This window comes from Esox lucius, chromosome 21, assembly GCF_011004845.1.
Source record: "Esox lucius isolate fEsoLuc1 chromosome 21, fEsoLuc1.pri, whole genome shotgun sequence".
In the NCBI taxonomy this organism is placed as follows: Eukaryota; Metazoa; Chordata; class Actinopteri; order Esociformes; family Esocidae; genus Esox; species Esox lucius.
The window spans coordinates 27,828,828-27,847,323 of NC_047589.1; the positions used below are offsets into that span (position 1 = coordinate 27,828,828).

The 18,496-nt window shown below is 44.8% G+C and overlaps 1 protein-coding gene across 3 annotated transcripts in view; it reads right to left on the reverse strand.

Annotated features, from left to right (window-relative positions):
* The window catches only part of ctnnd2a (catenin (cadherin-associated protein), delta 2a), a 234,032-nt gene that overhangs the window by 138,267 nt on the left and 77,269 nt on the right, over positions 1-18,496 (reverse strand). For 2 of the 3 annotated variants that reach the window (XM_020042001.2, XM_020042000.2), the window contains one exon: positions 8,890-9,005. In XM_020042001.2, the coding sequence (XP_019897560.2) occupies positions 8,890-8,903 (14 nt within the window). In that variant the 5' untranslated portion in view covers positions 8,904-9,005. Of the gene's footprint in view, positions 1-8,889; positions 9,006-11,323; positions 11,374-18,496 lie in introns of those variants that run through there. The other variant, XM_034289441.1, reaches the window with a different exon arrangement.

The window sequence follows — 18,496 nt, forward strand, 5'->3', positions numbered from 1 at the left end:
AACCTCCTCACCACAGTCTCCTCACCACAACCTCCTTACCACATTCTCCTCACTACAGTCTCCTTACCACAACCCCCTTACCACAGTCTCCTCACTACACTCTCCTTACCACAACCTCCTCACCACAACCTCCTCACCACAACCTCCTTACTACAGTCTCCTCACTACAGTCTCCTTACTACAGTCTCCTCACCACAGTCTCCTCACCACAGTCTACTCACCACAACCTCCTCACCACAGTCTCCTCACCACAACCTCCTCACCACAACCTCCTCACCACAACCTCCTCACCACAGTCTTCTTACCACAACCTCCATACCAGTCTCCTCACCAGTCTCCTCACCACAACCTCCTCACTACAGTCTCCTCACCACATTCTCCTCACCACAGTCTGTTCACCACAGTCTGTTCACTACAGTCTCATCTCTATATAATAAGTATATCACTCAGTAAATCCAACTCTCTACACTTCAATACTTTTACCAGGCATTTTCAAGCAATGAATTGGTCCAGCAGTCTCTCTCACAGCACAATGTGTAGCCTGTTACAGGTTTCTGATGTTTTACTGAATTTTGTGGGCATGAATTTCGGTACCATTTGAATTCCAGCAATTCATCACACGCCCACAGCATTTTACCACAATACATAATTGATGGTATGCTGCAGGAAAACGTTTCAGAGTATTTTACTGTTCATAATTCCCAGAATGACAATGGAACTAAAGGTTTCCATTTCAGTACGGAGTCTTAGCAAGGTGTCCTGTGCACACAGACACACATGGGCAGACAGACACACACCGACTGAGATTCTAAAACACACACACACACTCACACACATTAACTGTAGATGAACCTCTTTTCCTCACACTCCCTCTCCTCACTCATCCGAGTGTGAGGATGGAAATCTATGTCGCTTCTGTGCGGTCGAATGGAGCTGCAAGGTGAAGGAAATCCATCAGTGTGTGTGTTTGTGTGTGTGTTTGTGTGTGTGTGTGTGTTTGTGTGTGTACGTGTGTGTGTGTGTGTGTGTGTGTGTGCATACACATTTTTGACAGGCAAGTCAAAAACACAGGTACATTCTGATACGATTTCATTATCTAACTTCCATGTTTCCTGGATGAGGGTGTGTGTGTGTGTGTGTGTGTTTGTGTGTGTGTGTGTTTTTCTGGTGTGAGTCAGTGATAAAAAAATAGTGTTGTACCAGAGAGCAGACATGTTTTGCATGGTAAACACCATCAGCGTCATGTAGAACCATATTTACCCTATAATAGGGCTTGTTCTCACTTCAAATATTCCTGTAGGACGGGGTGTAGGTCATGCAATGGATGCAGATACATGCAGAGAGCGTCCTATATTCTGGGGCCCATAGACATTTCTAGACATAGTCCTGGATCCTGGGACCCCTAAAGAATTCTAGACCGTGTCCTGGGTCCTGGGCCCCCAAGATATTTCTAGAGTCCTTGGGTGCTGGGACCCCTAGAGATTTCTATATAGAGCCCCGGATGCTGGGACCCGTAGACATTTCTAGACAGTGACCTGGACACCTTAGATATTTCTATACAGAGTGTTGGATGCTGGGACCCCTAGACATTTTCCCACAGGGTCCTACATTCTTGGCCTCTTAGATATGGGTCCTTCCTGTACTGGTTTTGAATGGGCATCAAGTATAAATAATCAAATGAATTAAATAATGTTTAGATTGTAAACAATGTATAGTAAGAAAACAGGTATTTAATAGAAAACTGAAGCATTGTTAGCTTTTACTTGAGCATACTAGCACTCGAAGAAAGGCAAAACTGTTGTTTCAAACTGTTTGATGTATTTTATATTAGATCTTATAGAGTAGAACGGCAAGCTGTTGTAAGACAGATATACACAAGCTAGGAGTTGTAGTTAACGTGTAAAGTTCTAATAAAAACGGTTGTAACTTTTTTGAGCTTAGTGTTTTTCCTTGGTCGATGAAAACCGGCATATGGAGTTTAAAGGGAATGCTGTAATGAACAGGGAAAAAACATCCAGTGAGATGCAGTTCTGTGGGCAAAAAACCTTGTTAATGAGCGAGGTCACAGGGAGAATAGCCAGATTCGTTCAAGCTGACAGAAAAGCCACCAATACTCAAATAATCACTCTTCACAACAGTGGTGTGCAGACCAGCATCTCTAAACGCACAACGCTTCAAACCTTGAAGCAGACAGAAAAAAAAGGGGTCCTATCTGATAGTAGATAGGTGTACCTAATGAGGTGGTTTGTGAGTGTATATCTCTGGAATTGAACTGGCTTCTCTGACATGATACAGTTTCCTGTAGGAATAATATGACATGCTACAGTTTCCTATAGAAATCATTTGACATGCTACAGCTTCGTATAGGAATAATATGACATGCTACAGTTTCCTATAGGAATAATCTGACATGCTACAGTTTCCTATAGGAATAATCTGACATGCTACAGTTTCCTATAGGAATAATCTGACATGCTACAGTTTCCTATAGGAATAATCTGACATGCTACAGTTTCATATAGGAATAATCTGACATGCTACAGTTTCCTTTAGGAATAATCTGACATGCTACAGTTTCCTATAGGAATAATATGACATTAAAAGGTTTCCTATAGGAATGCAAGGATTTAATCCAGTTCCCACTAATTCACAACCACATGTGTGGAATTTCTGGGGGAACTATACCTCAAACTTTCTTAAGACAATAAAAATATAATTCCCAGATTGATAGGCTTTGGTTTACTATATCAACCAATCGTCTTCCACATCACATGACATGCTGTGTGTGTTTTGGAAGTAATTAATAACTCAGGCACACACTGCTTGATTTAGCGCGTGTGCGTGTGTGTTTAAGTGTGTGTGCGTGCGTGTGTGTGAGAGAGAGACAGAGAGAGAGAGAGAGCAAAAAACATTTGAGACACAAATTTACCTGAAAACATGAACACCCATAAATAATTTTAGATCAAATCAAACAACTAAAATAAACCCTTGTATCTCGTAGGCAGAAAACCGTAATGTGTAACCAAAGCAGCGAAATGAGTGACCCGTTACCATGGAAAATGGCCAAAGAGTGGAGCCCCAACGAGGCAGAAGCATGCCCTGTTTAAATCTCTGTATTTTCCTCCATGTCTTCCTCCATTTCAAACATAAGCATAATGTTGTTGCAACCATTTTATCCTTCATTGCTTTCTTATTTTCCACTTGTATCAGCGATGTAAAGAAATGTTTCCCTTGCCAATAAAGCCCTTTGAAATTGAATTGAGCGAGATGAAGAGACGAGAGGAGAAACAGGGAGACATAATGATTGGGGGGAAATCTGATCGATAATTTAATGAAACTGTTCCGTGACTGACTAATGGTAAGGAAAGGAATGGCCCCCTCCCAATGCCTTTCTTCATCTCCCCCCTCCCCCCTCCCTCCCCCCCTACCCCACATTACTTTGGTGCTGACTTTATTATTATTAATTTAGACACATTTTCTCCCATCAGGCACTAATTATTTTCTCAAATACAATAAAACTCTTGTTTTGTGATTGTGTCTGTTTTCACACGTTTATTTTTCACACACTTCCTTCCCTTTTCACAACTGTCACGGGGTCATCTCCCAGAAAGGCGTAGCATTGAGGGTGACTAGAGTGTTAATGGGACGGTTTTTTGGGTATTATGAAAATGGGACATAGAAAAAGATTTCTATTACATAGCTAAAATGAATTTTGCTAATTGTCCCATTTTCACAATACTCACCCAACTGGTATGATACGTCTTAACGATTCAAATTCACCTGTCATAGCCATTCTCAACTTCTTCCACTTGGAGATGAACAGAAATATAAAAATGTAAAATGATAAAAACGCAGTTAAAAAACACATTTTTCTTCTCTCTTATTGCATCCCCTGGTCTCTCTCTACATCCTCTCTTCTCTCACTGTACATTCTAACTGTATCTTTCCCTTTTCTTTCTTCCTCTCAACTGACACCTGTCCCCCAAAGGAGGAAAACACGTGAATCGATAGCCAGCAACAGACATCTGGTGCCCCTGAGTCCTTGGGCTGGGAAAGGGGATCTGTTCTGTGCCAAAGCCGAGTTGATGGCTGTTTTGACGTTGTCCAAAACCTGTAAGTCTGTTGATGTTGTTAACCGGCAGGTTCTCCACCATTCGAGAGGTCTAGCACAGAGACGAGAGTCTTGTTGCTTGTTAATTGTCTTCATTTTTAAATGTTGTTTATTTTAATTTAGTGTTTCTACAAGCAAATAAAGATGGACTGTGCAGATAACATAAAATCCATACAGTACTGTATAAGCCTCTGTAAGTTGTAGCCTGCCACTGCCACTGTGCACTCACTAATGTTTTAAATCAACTGGCAATTTTGCAAAGATGCAGGAATCTGCAGTCATTTTCAGAGCTGTGGACAAAAAGCGAAAGCTAAAATGTGTTTCTATAGTATCGATTTTTTTATATCTCGATCCATGTTATCCATTATTTTCTAGTAAATACACCAAACAGTGGAAGCCTTTTTAAAGGTAAAATAGTTGCCAAATTAAAACAAAAACATCCACCCCGCAACTATTTCCACTAATTTGACTTTCTAGACTCTCGCCACTAGTCTGAAAGAGTGGGGCGGAGGGACGACAAAGAGGGGGGAGTGGGGGGAGCGAGTTGAGGGACCGGGAGGAGAGAGAAGAGGAGGGGACGCAGAGAGTGAGGCAGAGCGATGAAGAGAGAGAAGGAGCGACGGGGGGGGAGGATGGGGGAGGGGGAGGGCAACTTTCTGACAGCTTAATGTTTTTCTTTTAGGCTCCACTGTAAAGGTCACACATCACGGGGAGCAGGTTGACATCGCTCGTCAGCAGGACCCAAACAGGAGCCGAGCCTTCCTCATAGTTCTGTGGACTCAGCTGTCGCGCAAATTACCATCTACGTCATATCGCCGAGTCCACCTTTAACGCAGGGAGACGGGGATTTACTCACTGGCGGGGCGTGTGTGTGTGCCAGTTAGGGTGTGTGGGTGAGTGTTAGCGTGCGTGCGTTAGAGTGTGTTTATTCGAAGTGTGTGTGTGTGTGTGTGTGTGTGTGTGTGTGTGCCACAGTCATCCGCTATAACCGTTCTGTGGCATGCTGAGTGCACTCGCTGAGAGAACAGATGTTACCCATGAGCACCCATGAGAGGAGCCTGTAGAGACGCCCGAACGGTTTTATTGAGCAGAACACTCCTAAGGAGAGGCGTGGGGGGGGGGGGTACCTGCAGAACACACACAGACACACAGACACACACACACACACACACACACTGTCCTGGCCAATCAGTCTTCCCTAAAAGGGGAACACAAGGAACAACACTGTTCTCCACTAGCACACTACACACATTGAGACACTAACAATGGCTTCCAGCTTCAGACTTCTCAGTCATTTAGATGTATTTTTAGGCCTGGTCTGAAAACGGAGGACGGGGAGGGCGATGGCATCTGACACAACGGAGACGGTGAAAGCATCACGAACGATGCCCTAACCATGTCCAGAAGTGCACCACATTAATCAGAGGCCTGAGGGCCTGGTCAAAAGCAGTGGACTATGACTGGGTTAGGGCGCAGTTTGGAACTCAGCCCGGGAAAGGTTGGAGAAGTCTCCTTGAATCTCTGATCAGCCGCTAACACACACTAACATTACAGCTCGCAATATCTAGATGGAGATACTGACATAGTTGTAAGGTCTTATCTGCATCTGAGAAAACACCCCTGTTAGTCACACAATAGAAGATGCCATGCTTCATAAGTAGGCATGTCAGCTGTGGATCTCACACACACACACATACGCACAGACGCACAGGAAGGAACAGACACACAGGAACAGACACAGTGTGAGCCGTTAGACAAAGCTTAGCAAACTGAATCCATCACACATACGGGATAATCACATTACACAGGCAGCACACCAGACGACCAATCACAACATAACACAATATTACACAGGCACCTGACCAGATGACCAACCACAACATAACACAATATCACACAGGCACCAGACCAGATGACCAATCATAACATAACACAATATCACACAGGCACCAGACCAGATGACCAATCATAACATAACACAATATTACACAGGCACCAGACCAGACGACCAATCACAACATAACACAACATCACACAGGCACCAGACCAGACGACCAATCACAACATAACACAATATTACACAGGCACCAGACCAGACGACCAATCACAACATAACACAATATTACACAGGCACCAGACCAGACGACCAATCACAACATAACACAATATCACACAGGCACCAGACCAGACGACCAATCATAACATAACACAATATCACACAGGCACCAGACCAGACGACCAATCACAACATAACACAATATTACACAGGCACCAGACCAGACGACCAATCACAACATAACACAACATCACACAGGCACCAGACCAGACGACCAATCACAACATAACACAATATTACACAGGCACCAGACCAGACGACCAATCACAACATAACACAATATTACACAGGCACCAGACCAGACGACCAATCATAACATAACACAACATCACACAGGCACCAGACCAGACGACCAATCACAACATAACACAACATCACACAGGCACCAGACCAGACGACCAATCACAACATAACACAATATCACACAGGCACCAGACCAGACGACCAATCACAGTTTAACACAAAATCACACAGGCAACGGACCAGACGACCAATCACAACATAACACAATATCACACAGGCAGCTAGGAGGATGACCGCCAGAAGAGGGAGGGCCTGACGCATTAGCATGGAGGCTAAAGACACACGCTAAATGCAGACACACACAAACAGTCACACACACATACACAGTGGGCAAACAGTGTGAAGAAATAAATATAATTACATTTTGCAATCATTCATGCAAAACAGGGGTGGACTAACTATGTCATCACCAGGGAACCGCTTATCATCATCATCATCTCATCAACTGGCTAAAAATAAAATCCAGTGCACCAAAACAGACGCGACACAGAGCGTGACCCCAACGCTCCTGTCCTAAATAAAGATCAGTAATACCGTAAAAGAATTAGTGGCGTTCCCTGTCTGTATTTGTTAAGTCGCACATTTGTGCCAAAAACACTCCCCCATACTGAGGAGTAACACAACTGTCTCACCACATTACCCAGAAAGCATTGTGTCAATTGTTTCAGTGTCAATGGTTTCACTTCAATTTTATTGCCCGCTATGCTTTTCTTCTGCGGGCAGCTTTCTAGAATATCCACCAATTAAGAGTCAGCCCGCCCACACTATATTCTATACGTTCAATATGGCTGTGTAGCGTATACTCGAGGGGAATCGAACATTTTACCTAGCATATTATGTTAATGTTATTTAAATTAAATTATTTTCACGACGACTGAAGTCGTCTAAATAGTCTCTAAGGGGCACTCAGATTCTAGTCAAAGAAAATCCAGATCTTGAGGTGCTTTCCATTAAACAACACACTCAAGGAGAATGGATTGCTTTAATATAATACAGAACTGAACAGACGCGTTCAATACATCTGAAATCAGTGATCCATACTTCATAAAAAAATTATGTAATACTAGAATAAAAATAAGCAAAAATGACCAGTAGATATCTGCAGTTCATGCTTGACGTTAATGTTTAAAATAATATTTTTCTTCAAAAGTAATCAGACATATCAGTTTATCCCGTCTATCAGTTTGCAATGACGTGTAATCTTTTTATACTCGTTTAAGACACTCGTAGTTCTAGCCTTACCACTTTAAACCACCCTGGATAAACTAATACTATTCCAGTCTTGTTCTGCAAAGGAAGACAAGGAGACAAGTTGTGTTGCTGTTTAGAGACAGCGTTCTACACAGTGACCCTTTAAGTATACAAGAATAGTCAACTATAATTTGTCAGCACTCTTATATCACCACCCTTATGATACATGGGAATCGACCGACTTTGGAGAAAAATACACAACAGAAAGAAAGTTGAGGGTTATGGGATGAATGGCCGAGTCAAAGCCCAGATTTTAATCTTACAGAAATTCTCAGGAGGGAGTGCGACAAGCCGACACGAAAGAAAACCCTCAATCATCACACAGTTCAAGCAGTAATGTCAGGAAGAGTGGGCAAAAATTCCTCCCTGTTGATGTAATCAAGACCATTAAAAACCTTAGCTGTCTTCGTCACCTTCACGTTCCTCCTCTCTCTCTACATTATTTAACCTGCATCCTTATCGGCATTGTCTCAGAGGCAGGGGGGAGACACCTGAATCATGACACACACACACACACACACACACACACACAGTCTGAATTCAGTTCCGCTCTGTCCCAGTGTCTCTCACTCAGAGCTGTTAGCATCCAGAAGCAAATTATCACGCTAGTCAGATACTGTCATCCTCTCCTCTCCTGTGCCCCATTCTCCCTTTATCCCTCCCTCCTTGACTCACCCTCCCTCCCCCTTTCCATTAACTGGTATTTCTTTGTCATCTAAAAACAATTTGACTATACTTCTGGCACCTCAAGGTCAGACTCATAATTGCCAAACATCATTTAACAGTTTTTGGACAATCTAGGGCTGTGGTTAATGTACTAATTAACACTGGAATATTAAAGAACACTCCCATGATGACAGTTATCGTGGCCAAGCACACTCTCACACACATCTGTACACGGTCACGGACACACACACACACACACACACAACGCATAGAAACTTCTAATTTTAAGGTGTCACAGAGTCCAGGGATGTTATAGATGAATGTGTCCCTGAGAGAATGGTCCATCCTGGGAGCCAGTTGGCCATTCTGGACACAACCTGTCTCCCCTTAAACCACAGACACACACACACACACACACACTCACAGCGATGAGTTGTGTTACCTGATGCTAGTCATGCTTCCTGCGGTGTCAGAGCCCAGCTTGCATCTCTCCAGCTGGGTGGCCACAATCTGTCTCTCCGCCTCCAGCTCACGGGTCAGCCTTTCAAACTGCAGCTCCTGGACAGAGAGACAGGAAAAACACACATGTAGTACTATACATACAGACAGACAGACAGACAGAGAGACAGACAGACATACACACAGACACACAGACAGACATACAGACAGACAGACAGACAGACAGACAGAGAGACAGACCGACAGACAGACAGAGAGACAGACAGAAAGACAGAAAGACAGACAGACATACAAACAGACACACAGACAGAGAGACAGACAGACATACAGACAGACAGAGAGACAGACAGACAGACAGAAAGACAGACAGACAAAGACAGGCAGACGTAAAGACAGACAGAAAGACACGCATCACACGCGTGTGTATGATCACACACACACACAGACAGACAGATAGACGGACAGATAGAACAACAGACAGACAACTCTCCAGTCAGACTCTAACTGGGCCATGCAACAGTGTGTGTGTTTGGTTTAATTATGACCATGGCAGAAGCAAATCGATAGTTCACTGATCTCTATGGCACTGAATGGGATTGTGTGTGTGTGTGTGTGTGTGTGATCATACACACGCGTGTGCGAGAGAGGAAGATTGATTTTTGAAAGCCATTTGGGAGGACAGAATGAGTTGATCCCCTGTCACAATCTGAAACCTTACCCCAACCCCAACCCAACACATCATCTCCCAACCCCACCCCAACACATCAGCCAGTCCCTCAACCCCACCCCAACACATCAGCCAGTCCCTCAACCCCACCCCAACACATCAGCCAGTCCCTCAACCCCACCCCAACACATCAGCCAGTCCCTCAACCCCACCCCAACTCATCATCACCCAACCCCATACCAACTCATCAGCCAGTCCCTCAACCCCACCCCAACACATCAGCCCCCAACCCCACCCCAACACATCAGCCAGTCCCTCAACCCCACCCCAACACATCAGCCAGTCCCTCAACCCCACCCCAACACATCAGCCAGTCCCACAGCCCCACCCCAACACATCATCACCCAAACCCACCCCAACACATCAGCCCCCAACCCCACCCCAACACATCAGCCAGTCCCTCAACCCCACCCCAACACATCAGCCAGTCCCCCAACCCCACCCCAACACATCAGCCAGTCCCACAGCCCCACCCCAACACATCAGCCAGTCCCTCAACCCCACCCCAACACATCAGCCCCCAACCCCACCCCAACACATCAGCCAGTCCCCCAACCCCACCCCAACACATCAGCCAGTCCCTCAACCCCACCCCAACACATCAGCCAGTCCCTCAACCCCACCCCAACTCATCATCACCCAACCCCATACCAACTCATCAGCCAGTCCCTCAACCCCACCCCAACACATCAGCCAGTCCCTCAACCCCACCCCAACACATCAGCCAGTCCCTCAACCCCACCCCAACACATCATCACCCAAACCCACCCCAACACATCAGCCCCCAACCCCACCCCAACACATCAGCCAGTCCCTCAACCCCACCCCAACACATCAGCCAGTCCCCCAACCCCACCCCAACACATCAGCCAGTCCCACAGCCCCACCCCAACACATCAGCCAGTCCCTCAACCCCACCCCAACACATCAGCCAGTCCCTCAACCCCACCCCAACACATCAGCCAGTCCCCCAACCCCACCCCAACACATCAGCCAGTCCCACAGCCCCACCCCAACACATCAGCCAGTCCCTCAACCCCACCCCAACACATCAGCCCCCAACCCCACCCCAACACATCAGCCAGTCCCCCAACCCCACCCCAACACATCAGCCAGTCCCTCAACCCCACCCCAACACATCAGCCAGTCCCTCAACCCCACCCCAACTCATCATCACCCAACCCCATACCAACTCATCAGCCAGTCCCTCAACCCCACCCCAACACATCAGCCAGTCCCCCAACCCCACCCCAACACATCAGCCAGTCCCACAGCCCCACCCCAACACATCAGCCAGTCCCTCAACCCCACCCCAACACATCAGCCCCCAACCCCACCCCAACACATCAGCCAGTCCCCCAACCCCACCCCAACACATCAGCCAGTCCCTCAACCCCACCCCAACACATCAGCCAGTCCCTCAACCCCACCCCAACACATCAGCCCCCAACCCCACCCCAACACATCAGCCAGTCACAAAACCCCAACCTCTACTCTCCCCACATCTTTTCTCCTCCTGTTTTGACAGAGAAGAGAAATAGACCAGAAGCAAAGCACAATACAAATCTGAACAACTCAATTATCATCTAAGAAAAACATCATTCAGGAAAAGCACCTGCTGGAGTCATGAAAGGAAACAATCCTTTATTTAAATCTGGCCTTGATTCAACAGAACAGATACCGTATTTACCTGCGTAGGTACAATACTCAGGAAGTAGAATGAGTTTAGTCCATCCTGCACTGAGCTGCCCTTTATTACCGTTCACAAAACAGAACAGGGTTCAGTTCTAAAACCATGTGTGTTTGAGTGTGAGTGAGTGTCCGTGAGTGTGTGCGAGGGTGTGTGTGTTTGATGGTGTGTGTGTGTGTGTCCTTGTGGGAGAGAGTGTGTGTGTCAACCAGAATTGAATAGAGGAGAACAGCAGTGCAGACAGCTACAAAGGTCGCTATAGCAACAGTAGAATCCCCCAGAAACCCCTCTGGCATCACTCATCAGCCCAGTGACTCTTCCCACACACACACACACACACACACACACAAGGACCCATGCAGACACAGAGAATTCACAACTTGTAAAGCAAACAGGAGTGCATGGAAATGGGAAGTGAATATAGGGTAAAACTACAGTCAAGTGTGTTTGAGATGAAGACAAAGTTGTCAATCGCTCAGATAATAAACCAAAATCTGGTGTTAATGTGGGTATTAGTGGAGATATAGGCAGAATAGAGGAGTGTGACTTTAATGAGGCCTATTTTCCGTTTCCAGTCCCCCTGGTGTTAGGCGATCACAGTTAAGTGGCCAATCTGCAGATAATAACAGACAGTTTGGGGACAGAGAAAGTGTGTGAGGCCATTAAAATAAGTGACCTTCTGCCTTAAAGCAGTCCTAATCAGAGAGAGACAGACAGAAAAAGAGAGACAGAAAGAGATACAGAGGGAGACAGACAGGAAGAGACACTGAGAGCCGATAACAAGTTAACTTTCCTCGCTCCCTCGTTCCCTCGCTCCCTCGCTCATTTTCCCATCCACACCAAACATTGTCAGTCAATTCCTCATCCCTCTCTCCTCTCCACTCTTCCCTTCGTCTTTTCCTCATCCCACCATTCTGAACTATTTACTCCGGTTCTCCTCCCCCCATCTCTCAGTCTCCCCATTCTGTGCTGCTGCCTGTCATTGGAGATGAAACCAAATTCACTGGCAACAGTTCCTTACAGGGACACAATGAACGCTGTGCATGTGTGTGTCTGTGTGTGTGTGTGTGTCTGTGTGTCCGTGTGTGTGTGTGTCTTTGTGTGTGTGTCTGTGTGTGTCTGTGTGTGTCTGTGTGTGTGTCTGTGTGTGTGTGTGTCTGTGTGTCCGTGTGTGTGTGTGTGTGTCTGTGTGTCTTTGTGTGTGTCTGTGTGTGTCTGTGTGTGCACGTGTGTGTCTGTGTGTGCGCGCGTGCACGTGCATGAACTTGTGTGTATGTGCGTGTCAAATTTTAGACACGCTTTGCAATGCTGTTTGAGCTTCCCATCCGTTAGTGAGGAACACTGAATCATTGTCATGAGAGCGACATGATGACTCCATAGAGGCTGTGTGTCTGAGATAGCCAGGTCTTCTGTTACCAGCCCGGGGGGCTACAGGGCTAGGACACCGTTTAAAAAACTCTAGAACTCCAGCCCCCATACCCACCCCCTCACCTGAAGGGGTGTGGCCTACTACAACTGACCAATCCTCACTGATCCCATAGCCTGAAAGAGTCCTTCCGTTCTGAAGTTCAATTGTTATTAGGATCTTGCTCAACGTGCCCCAACAGACTTCACGATGGCCGTGTTTGGTGTAGATATCTCCTCCGTCTCGTAGGTCAATGGCACATTCACTACCAAAAAGGGTTGCGGGGAGAGCATCTTTCATCCGACACTGTTACGCTGTGGATTTAGTGGTCTCTGCTGCCAGCTCATATAAAAGGCCTGGATCTGAAGGGCGGGAGGTTATGAGACGACGTCCACAGATAGTAACTACCGTAAAACTAAGACTTATGACTCCTACCAGCTGGCCAATAACTTATTTCATTTGAATTATAAATATTCAACACGAAAACGCGACGACACTAAAGAATAAATCATTACGAGAGATCCGGGAAAAAGAAAACGAGAAGGGTGAAAGGGAGAGAGCGAGAAGGAGAGCAAGAATGAAAAAGTTAGAGGGGGTGAGTGAGGGAGACAGATAGAGAGAAAGACAGAGAGGAAGCGCAAATTGTTGATAAAGGCCTGAGGCTGGGTTGGATTAGACCTGACATTGTCTGGTTGCAAAATAAACACACCTTTCAGTGGATGTCTCACAAACACACACACACACACACACACACACACACATAGTGTTAAGCTTGATTTTCGAGAGGTTTGTTCGTGTTACCCTCTCTGCACCCCTTTCTTACTCTCACTTTCTCATTACAGAACAGCTCTGGTCTGGTCTGCCTTGTTACAAAGGAACAGGCTGGGGAAGGGCAGAGAAAGACAAGGCCCGGATACTAAGAGACACGGTAGCTGGGATGGAGAGATGGAGGGATCGATAGATGGAGGACTGGAGAGATGCAGAGATAGAGACTGGATGGAGGGATGCAAGGATTAAACATTTGATGAAGGGATGAGTAGTTGGGCTGTCAAAATGATTACATAAGTGCATCGTCGCGATTGTTTGAGCCAGTTCGCAATTATTTTTTATGACAACGATCTTTTTTCACAATATTTTGATTCCAAAATCACGTTTCCAATCTAAATAAGGAAATAAAAAATAAAAAGCTCTCAAAAAATAACACGCAAATTATGTCAGTTTCCATCAGTTAGAATGTCTAGCGTATGGATGCAGAATAGTTTAAGTCGCTTAATTGTCACATCGACAAAAAAAACAACACTTGTAATCTGACTTTTGTCATTTCCATCCATATTTCCTAATTAGATAATGCGCATTAAAATGCATGGATAGAAAAATACGTTGTCCCATTGTATTTTAATGTTTGAAAATAAAATTAATCGTCCTTGTAAATGTTTAACTAATTTAATTAAATGAGCGTTGAAACACGTTTTGTTACATCGGGAAGGCTATTTCAAATAACTAGGCTATTATATTTGCCGGAGAGCGAGAGCTGAAAAGTCACGATGCGCAGGAAAATGTGCATGGCATTGCTTTGCGGTTGCATTTTGTGAAGAGCAATCGTTAACAACATTGATTAAGTGGTAGTTCCAATGCCGAACACACCTGCACCGCCCTGGGCGCATTTTGTTTTTAAGCTAAATGAAAGAGCGGAGCCCAATAATTTTGAGGAGGCAAATAGTTGTATTAGCACCAGAAAGGTGGCGCGTGAAAGCGCAAACACCGCAAATCTGAAGAACCATCTCAAATATTTTTAGGCCTACAATATTTTTAGGCTTACACTATAATACTACAATACAATTTACAATATAAACAATGACATATTTAATAGCAATTATTTGCGCAGCAATTAATCTTCAACTAAAATGTCATAATCGTGACAGCATAATGAGTAGTGGAGATAGGGTGGAGGGATGAGGGAAGGATGGAGGGTTACACAGTGGATGGAGATGTAGGATGTTGAGATGGGATGAGGGATGGACTGATAAAGAAGGTGGATGAAGAGATGGAGGACAGATGGAAAATGGGACAGATGCAGAGATGGAGGGATGGCTGGAATGATTGGGTGGATCAAGGGATGTAGGGGTGGAGAGATCGAGGGATGGAGGGAGAGATGGAGGGATAGAGGGAGGGATGAGTGATGGACGGATGAGAGATGGAGGGATACAGGGATGGAGGGAGAGATGGAGGGATAGAGGGTTGGAGCGATAAGAGATGGAGGGATAGATGGTTGGATGGATGAGAGATGGAGAGACAGAGGGATGAGAGTTGGAGGGATGAAAGATGCAGAGATAGAGGGTTGGAGGGATGAGAGATGCAGAGATAGAGGGTTGGAGGGATGAGAGATGGAGGGACAGAGGGATGGAGAGTTGGAGGGATGAGAGATGGAGGAACGGAGGGATGGAGGTTGGAGGGATGAGAGTTGGAGGGATGAGAGATGCAGAGATAGAGGGTTGGAGGAACAAGAGATGGAGGGATGAGAGATGAAAGGACAGACAGTTGGAGAGGGTGGAGATGTGTATAGTTGGAGCATGGGGAATGGCACAAACATAGTTGGACATAACTGAGCTCTTGATAATAATGCTTGTGTATAATATCCTGTGTTTCATGTGGAGAGTCAAAGAACTTCAAAGAGGCAGAACTTCAGAGTGATTTCTTCTGTGACGTGTGGTCTCATTAAGAACATGGTAAGAGAAGGCTCTCCTAACCGACACTTCCACTTCTCCATAACCATCCCTGTGACTCTCCATCGCTTGGCATCACTCTCTCTCTCCCTTACTATCTCTCCTTGCCTGTCTGTCTGCCTGTCTGTCTGTCTGTTTATGCTCTGTTTAATAGCCAATTTAAGAGCCCTTTTATAAACAAACAACACTAGACAAACACAATTCTCTGTCTTCCTCGCCAGGGCCTGACAACACACACACAGGAACAATTGTCTCTCTCATGCCAGGGGAAGCAGAAAAACAACTTAAGGCCTCCATGCTGTCCTAAAACTGTCTGCTTTCCAACAGGAGAAAAAGTTCACTATCTCTCGTTACAATGCAGAGAAACAAACAACGGAAGAAAAGAACAGCATCTGTCTTTTCTAGGTCCTAACTATGGAAAATAAGGCTCTGAGGGGATTTCTTAATTGGGCGTATTCCACTGATAACCACAAGATACTCCAGTGTTCAACCACAGACATTTAACACAGGTGGAAGCAAAAATAAAATGGTTACTGTCATTAAGTAGCATTTCCTAGTATTTCACAACATCTTAAAACTTATTTGGCAGTCAATTTTTATAGACTAAGCATAATCATATACAGTGGGGAGAACAAGTATTTGATACACCGATTTTGCAGGTTTTCCCACTTACAAAGCATGTCTGTAATTTCTATCATAGGTACTCTTCAACTGTGAGTGACGGAATCTAAAACAAAAATCACATTGTATGATTTTTAAGTAATTAATTTGCATTTTATTGCATGACATAAGTATTTGATACATCAGAAAACAGAACTTAATATTTGGTACAGAGACCTTTGTTTCCAAAGATTTTTTATTGGGTTCAGGTCTAGAGACTGGCTAGGCCACTCCAGGACCTTGAGATGCTTCTTACGCAGCCACTCCTTAGTTGCCCTGGCTGTGTGTTTCGGGTCGTTGACATGCTGGAAGACCCAGCCACGACCCATCTTCAATGTTCTTACTGAGGGAAGGAGGTTGTTGGCCAAGATCTCACGATACATTGCCCCATCCATCCTCCCCTCAATACGGTGTAGTCATCCTGTCCCCTTTGCAGAAAAGCATCCCCAAAGAATGATGTTTCCACCTCCATACTTCACGGTTGGGATGGTGTTCTTGGGGTTGTACTCATCCTTCTTCTTCCTCCGAACACGGCGAGTGGAGTTTAGACCAAAAAGCCCTATTTTTGTCTCATCAGACCACATGACCTTCTCCCATTTATCCAGATGGTCATTGGCAAACTTCAGACGGGCCTGGACATGCGCTGGCTTGAGCAGGGGGACCTTGCGTGCGCTGCAGTATTTTAATCCATGACAGCGTATTGTGTTACTAATGGTTTTCTTTGAGACTGTGGTCCCAGCTCTCTTCAGGTCATTGACCAGGTCCTGCCGTGTAGTTCTGGGCTGATCCCTCACCTTCCTCATGATCATTGATGGTGGGGGTGAGATCTTGCATGGAGCCCCAGACCGAGGGAGATTGACCGTCATCTTGAACTTCTAAAATTTTCTAATAATTGCGCCAACAGTTGTTGCCTTCTCACCAAGCTGCTTGCCTATTGTCCTGTAGCCCATCCCAGCCTAGTGCAGGTTTACAATTCTTTCCCAGATGTCCTTACACAGCTCTCTGGTCTTGGCCATTGTGGAGAGGTTGGAGTCTGTTTGATTGAGTGTGTGGACAGGTGTCTTTTATACAGGTAACGAGTTCAAACAGGTGCAGTTAATACAAGTAATGAGTGGAGAACAGGAGGGCTTCTTAAAGAAAAAGTAACAGGTCTGTGAGAGCTGGAATTCTTACTGGTTGGTAGGTGATCAAATACGTATGTCATGCAATACAATTAAAATTAATTATTTAAAAATCATACAATGTGATTTCCTGGATTTTTGTTTTAGATTCCGTCTCTCACAGTTGAAGTGTACCTATGATAAAAATTACAGACCTCTACAGGCTTTGTAAGTAGGAAAACCTGCAAAATTGGCAGTGTATCAAATACTTGTTCTCCCCACTCTATTGTGACCCCTGAAAGTTTGTGCTGCAAAACTATGCATGAAAAATCTATCATAGTTGTGTAGTTGCAGCAAATGTAAAATAATACAAATGTATACATCTTGTGGGCTTTCTGATATATTAGCGATGTATCTTTATGTGAAGTATAAACACTCTCTTGGTGTTTATACTCACCCTTCCTGGACATATTGAGACCTGACAGAATTTGACTGATTTGTGAATTTATATGTGAAACCACCGTCACCTAAATGCTTTTCGGTCAATGGCAGACTTTTTGCTTAAGGTACTAATCTGAAAAAAATCACTTAATCTGAAATGTATCACTTAATCTGAAATGTGTCACTTAATCTGAAATGTGTCACTTGATCTGAAATGTATCACTTGATCTGAAATGTATCACTTAATCTGAAATATGTCACTTAATCTGAAATATGTCACTTAATCTGAAATGTATCACTTAATCTGAAATATGTCACTTAATCTGAAATATGTCACTTAATCTGAAATGTATCACTTAATCTGAAGTGTGTCACTTAATCTGAAATGTATCACTTAATCTGAAGTGTGTCACTTGATCTGAAATGTATCACTTGATATGAAATGTATCACTTGATATGAAATGTATCACTTGATCTGAAATGTATCACTTAAAATGTATTATGTCAATCGTTATGGGATCGCCTCAGTGGGGGAAGGACAAATTAAACCCATGTCATAGCTCTCGTGCCAGATTGACCTCACCGGGAGTGAGAGAGCAGCAAACTCTAAGGGATTTATAAACCTTGACACAATTGTTTTTTCGTTACTTCACTTTAACCTTGCATACATCATTATACCACGGTGCTGGACTGCAGAGCAGCAAGGAGAACTACAAGGCCCAATATTCAGGCTAATCTGAAGCCCTACTTTCTCACAAAGGCACTTTGTTCTGCCACCCCTGGTCTCAGAGCCACCCCACCCGTATAAGAGAGCTGCCGACACTAAAGCCAGTAGGTCTTCTGT